The sequence below is a fragment of the Aptenodytes forsteri genome, unplaced genomic scaffold, assembly GCF_000699145.1.
Source record: "Aptenodytes forsteri isolate BGI_AS27 unplaced genomic scaffold, ASM69914v1 Scaffold945, whole genome shotgun sequence".
Lineage (NCBI taxonomy): Eukaryota > Metazoa > Chordata > Aves > Sphenisciformes > Spheniscidae > Aptenodytes > Aptenodytes forsteri.
The window spans coordinates 154,329-160,486 of NW_008794950.1; the positions used below are offsets into that span (position 1 = coordinate 154,329).

The 6,158-nt window shown below is 37.5% G+C and overlaps 1 protein-coding gene across 1 annotated transcript in view; it reads right to left on the reverse strand.

The window, feature by feature from the left end:
• RHPN2 (rhophilin Rho GTPase binding protein 2) overlaps window positions 1-6,158 on the reverse strand; it is a 36,633-nt gene that overhangs the window by 11,029 nt on the left and 19,446 nt on the right. Inside the window, exons 7-10 of the mRNA XM_009275272.2 lie at window positions 3,772-3,847; window positions 2,656-2,733; window positions 1,826-1,950; window positions 729-895 (exon numbers count right to left, since the gene is read on the reverse strand). Of these exons, the coding sequence (XP_009273547.1) occupies window positions 729-895; window positions 1,826-1,950; window positions 2,656-2,733; window positions 3,772-3,847 (446 nt within the window). The remainder of the gene's footprint in view (window positions 1-728; window positions 896-1,825; window positions 1,951-2,655; window positions 2,734-3,771; window positions 3,848-6,158) is intronic.

The window sequence follows — 6,158 nt, forward strand, 5'->3', positions numbered from 1 at the left end:
CCATACAGGGAAACCCGGTAGCCACAGACTGTTAGTGCAGAAATAGATCTTATCGTACATGTTAATTACATAGGTCATGTCTTTAAGCATTATGCGTAGCACAGATGACATTTACAAAAAAATTAGAAAATCTACTTGGAAAAAAAACAGAACAAAAGCTTGTATAACATCTTAGTTCAAGGGATATGATTCCCTGTATTAGAATTTGTATTTTTCTTCGCTTGGGACACAGATTGGTTGATTATTTTGAACCTGTTTGCCTTTGGAATCTATGGAAAATAGGTAGTCAACTTCCAATGAATTGCAAATTCCACCAGAGAACACAGTAAGTTTAATTGTGAAGAGACCATATGGAAAACTAAGTTTTAAACCCTTTATCAACCCTTTAAATTGTTTCTTGTACAGATTTTACACCAGTGTAATATCACTGAGGTAAAAGCAGCTACGTTGGTGAAACAAAGAATGAACAGTGAAGCGGTTAACGTTAGGGCTATTACTCAGACCTTTGAACTGCAGTTCATTAATCGTTAACCACAGCGTTCACTGTCTTTATCTGCATGTTCAGACTACTGTTCCAGGTTTTGAATTAAAGCTTCATCTCAGCTCTTCACTAGGCTTCTTGAATTTCCCTATTCTTCCTTTTTTGGGTAATGCAGAAATCTGCCGGATGTCAGGATGAGATTAGGAACATTTGCATAAAGACCTTCCCAATATTTTTAAATTTGTACCTGCAGCTCTCTGAAAAGCATCAACAGCATTTTCAAGTCCAGCCTGGGTCTGACGATTGCATCTTGTTCCAATCTGGGTGTAAAGGGCTCCAATGTTAAATAAAATACTAGCTTTTTCAAGCAACAGATTTTGCTGACACACTGGGACACCTGTGAAGGAATCATACCTTGGGAAACAAATATTAGAAGTGTTAAGATTAGCAGAGTCCATTGAAACAACAGATATTTTCATTCTGATTTTCCAAAAGAGCAGTGGAATTCTTAATAATTGTTCTGCTACAGTGAAAATGAAGGTGAACAGAAATACCATTATGTACTGCGAGGACAATCTAAGTGCTGCAAGCCAGAGAATGGCTTTATCTGAGGCTTAGTTTTCGGCAGGTTTTACAGCAGTACCTCCGTAAGCATATTTTATCTAACTCAGAAGTGCCTAGAAAACATCACAGAGGCTGAGAGTATACTGGGGAAGTATACATATGTGCTGCTATGTTCTCGTACTTAGATGTTGCCAAAGATCAGCTATTGGCATGGTCAGATCCTCTATAAGCTTGTATTTTAGAGTTTGTTCTTGCAGTTATGACTAGGAATTTAACAGTTCCTGTTGGCTGCATGGTAGTCATCTTTTTTCATCATAAAAATAAAAATTCTGAATTCAGAGTCAAACTTTGCTCATAGATGTAGTAAACACTCCACTATAATAAACTAAGTCGCTTCACCTCTCTTCTGGCCCAAATACTCTTCTTAACAAATTGAAGGAGGGGAATTAAGGTCTGACCCATTCCCCATCTGCTTCGTGCACCAAGGTTCAGAGTCCAGGAAACATCTGCAGTTGTCCAAAATTAAGATTATTCTCTTTTTCCCTTGTGCTAACCTGTAGCCCAAATCATAATCTAGCCAATGGCTTCACTCTAAGCATGAAAAGGGCATATTGTATTCAGGTTTACTCTTAACGCTAAAAAAAAAAAATTGACAACACACGCTGCAGGGAGTGGGGGGCAGAAACACACTGACATGCTTCAATTTAAGCAGAAGACAGTTAATGATTAACAGTGTTCTGGAAAAAAAAGACAAAAGATGGACACGAACTACACACTTACCATGTAAATAAAACTCCCATGTGCCTGGTGGGTGGGAAAAATCTGTTTTCTACATAACCAAGTTGAAGGAAATAGCTTATCAACATCTCGATGCCAGCTTCATCTCGGCTAGGAGTGCGGCAGGCCTTAAAATACAATAGATTAAAGTGTATTCTGTTGAGTTACAGGATGAATACTGAAACACCAAGGATAAAGCTCTGCTTCCCTTGGACTTCCGCATATCATAGAAATGTGTGGAATCTGAGAACAGCAAGCTTAAGGCCATATGGATGCATTCCAAATAAAGAGTTTTTCAGTTGCACATAACCTTTAAGGAAGCAAAGAGTATCTGTTTGGCAAGTCGCAGAGTTAATTAAAGAAGCAAAAGGCATCTGTTTGGCAAGTCTCAGAGTTAATTGAATACAGATTGTAGGTATTTTATGAAAGCTACAAAGAAAGTTTAAGTTTCTAGTATAATACAGGAAACACAATAGTTAGAAGTAACCACCATTCTACTACAGTCTTTTGCCAGATGCATTCACTTCAACACTCTTCCTGCTAAATTTAAAATAATTTAAAGAAAGTAGTTAAGACAAATCTTAGTTTACAAGGTTTAAAAAGTTGTGTCAATAGCTCGATCACTTTGCATAACTTCATCTTTTTCTTCACTTGTTCTTTACTCAGATTGTAAAGCTCTTGGACAATGGAGATTCATGTTCCATATCTCAGAAATGGAGTCAATAAGAATATGGTAAGTTATAAGTAATAGTGGCATATTCTGATTCCATACAAATGTTGTTATTTACAACAGTAGATTAAAAGACCTCATGGTATGCCATACTTGAACTTACTTGTCTCAGATCCATGAGATCTGCTATTTCATCTTCATACTCAGAACTGTCTTCACTATAATGTTCCAGAATAAAGTCCTAAAAAAAAAAAAAAGGTAAAAAATTGGAATACCTAAAATTAACCTAAACTATTCATTAATTTTTTTCTGCAGCTGCAAACAGTACAAAATTGATTCAGTTGTGATTTGCATGTTGTCTACTCCCTTCCAGTCCACAGTATAGTAACATATAGCAGTGAGACTAGAAAAAGACAATAAAACTAATAATTTGATTTGGTATCCGAGACAAGAAATTTCAGTCTGGTGTAAAGGAACCAAACACCTATTACATCAACTTCATTGGGTTTTAAAACAACAACACTTAGTGGTTTTGAAAGCGACAAATGAACCCTGTTAGCTAAAACAACAAGGGAATCAAGTGACCATAAAAACTTGTTACCAGAAAGAGACTGCCAAATTCTTGTCAGCTATATTAGCGCAATTCCACTTAAATTAACAAAGCTGAGATGGCATAAAGTGGTACCATAATTTGACCATGGAGATTAACCTACAGAAGTAAAAGCAGAGACAAATGCTACGGTGATATAAGATGATTTACCATGAGATAAAATCTACATTGCACAATACACAGTAAGTAGTCCAAAAAAAGTACAGAAGGTGGCTCAAATAGCCAGCAAAGTGTATTAGCCAACAAACAAGCAGTGTTAAGGCTGCAACACTGCTTCCCAACTGAGCTAGCTTGGTTAGCGCAGGTTGGAGTATCACTGCGTTATGCTGAGTAAAACCTTAATTACTACTTCCTTTCACACTTAGAGTAGTAATCAATAGTCTGATTGGAACCAAAAAAATGTAGAAGGATTTTTTTATTCTCGTTGGTTTAACTCTACTGTCTCTACAGTGGGATTTCTTATAACATTTTCTGACCTCTTGTCCTAGTTAGATATTAGCAATGACCCAAATAATTGGTGGTTAATTTTTAAACACATTGTGATCTCAGTTTTAGGGCAAATGAAACAAAAAATAATTTGTACTAAATTACTTCTGCTTTTTTAAACAAATCTGAAATGGAAGTTATTTCTGTTAACTATTCATTCTGAAATGTGTCTCAGAAATTTACCTTGAGGGGGAGTGTAAAGTCCACTTCTTTGGTTTCCTTCAGGCCAAGAGGTACCAAGGGAATGCTGAAAGTCTCTCTATGGAAAAAACCAAAAAGATTCAGAAATATTTGTTTTCTGTTTGTCTGTTGATAAGATAATTACTTTTGTTTCATTTGATGACAGAAAGTTAGTATGCTGATGGGTGTTCAGGTAAAAGGTACATAGTTTACAACGGTTCCTTCCTGTCCAAGAAAGTCTACTTAATGGCCTATGACTCCTCAAGAAGAGAATGAGGAAAGCTACTTGCCTGTGCTTTTTTTTTTTTTTCATTTGAGCCTATTTTTCCTTCAAAGGAAAGAAAAGGAGACTCTCAAAGGCTGGCTTACTGCAATTTAGCTCAACCTTTATACACCTGCACAAGATATATGGACAGAAAACAGCTCCACAGCTGCTAGGAGATCTGCCATGGTAAGAGCTATGGCAATCATCAATAGTTATCGGTATTTTACATGCTACCAATGGATTCATATGTAGAAGCGATGTGTATCTAACACAGGGAAAAGCAGGGCCAAAGTATACCAACTTTAACAGTGAAAGGTCTAAGACGAGGAAGTCTGAGAACTACTTAGTTTGTAGACAATGCTAGGTGTTAACCTCTGAACAAGTCAACCTCTAAAATATCAAAGGGCAATGAGAACTGTGACTTAAAAAAAATCTGATCCTCAAGAGAATACACATCTGTATCAGAGACTTAAAACCAGATCATATTAGTAAACAATGCTAGCTAATAAGACTATTAAGAATTCAAGAGCACCATTTCTCCCTCAAAAACTACATATAATGCTCTTCCACTAAGCATATTACCCAATTATAAAAAAGAAAGATCAGAATTGCTTCCAGATACATAGTTTGTTGAGTAGGTTTAATGGATCAGTATCAGGCAATTATAAGGTTTATCTGACATTTTCCTTTTTCCTGAAAACAACTGATTGACTCTCTAATCATTGTTTAGAGCGTTCCATTACCAACTACAAAATCCTATGGGTGAGATTCATTTATGGTCTTAGCAGCAAAGCCAGCAAAATCACTTTCTTACTGGTGAAAACTCCACCTCAGAAAGGTGGGAGTAGGAGTGCAGCTTCCTCAGCAGAGGAAGAGTCCTTAAACTGGTTGGCACGATCCAGAAAGTGGCTCTGCTAGCTTGAAAAGGACTTCCAGGATACAGAGCCAAAACACCACTGCAGGTAGTGCAAATGATCTGATTTCTGATGATGCTTTTAGGGCAAACCACAACAGTTTTACAACAGATTATATCAAGACTTTTTCCCCAAAAGGAAGTGAGACACATGCAAAAGAAATCCTAACTTACTGATTTCTAGTACCACCCACGGTCCCTGTAGACACCAGCATTTGTCATTCAAAGGAAGTGAATTTCTATTTTTTAAGTTTCTAAGGTGCCACACCCATGGAGTCAACATTATGGGGGCATTGAACAGTTAGGGAGGTGATCCTGGATTTCCAGAACTGAGTAGAAATAGCGTCACGCTTCTCAATCCAGCTGAGATGTGTGGAAGTACTGGGAAGGCCAACCCTTCAGATTGGTGTAACCTAGTAACATGGGTGTGACCTCATGTTGATGACTATATGCACAATAGATTCAGAGAGCAACTATTAGTAGCTATTTGCTATTAAAGGCTGAAGAGCAGTTACAAAGGGAGTGAATTATTTTAGCTGATGGAACATAAAAAGCATTTCGAGCTTAGAATGAACAGCATCAGAAAGGTAAAACACCATTCAAAACAGATTGGGGAAATAGGATCAGGAGAGAATAAAAAGCACTACTGTCCAGCCGCAAGGCTTCTACCTGCCTTGGGGCCTGATCTACGGCTCACCCTTCATTGAGAATCCAAATATTTCAAATATTCTTTAGCTAGAAGAAAGACTAGTACTTGTGGAGTCTTGCTCTCATTCCCACAGCCATGGTGGGATGCTCACATGCATTTATGAAGACTGGTAAAATCTTGAACAAAAAACATTTTCACATCAAATAGTTGTCAAAGTTTGACATGGGGGTGGAGGGCAGGAACTTTAGCACAAGTTTCTTTTTGAGAAAAATGAAACGTAGATATTTTGCACAAGGTCAGCATTTAGTTGAAAGATACCTCACTGGAAATGTGCTTAGTCCCTCTACATTAAGAATTCCTTGTAGTCCACCTGGAGGTTAACACCTAACTGAGAATAGTGCTAAGAGGGACCCAAAATTATACCCCCCTCATATGAAGCTGTGCTGGTTTTGGCTGGGATAGAGTTAGTTTTCTTCGTAGTAGCTAATATGGAGCTGTGTTTTGGATTTGTGCTGGAAACAGTGCTGATAAGACAGGGATGTTTTCATTACTGCTGAGCAGTG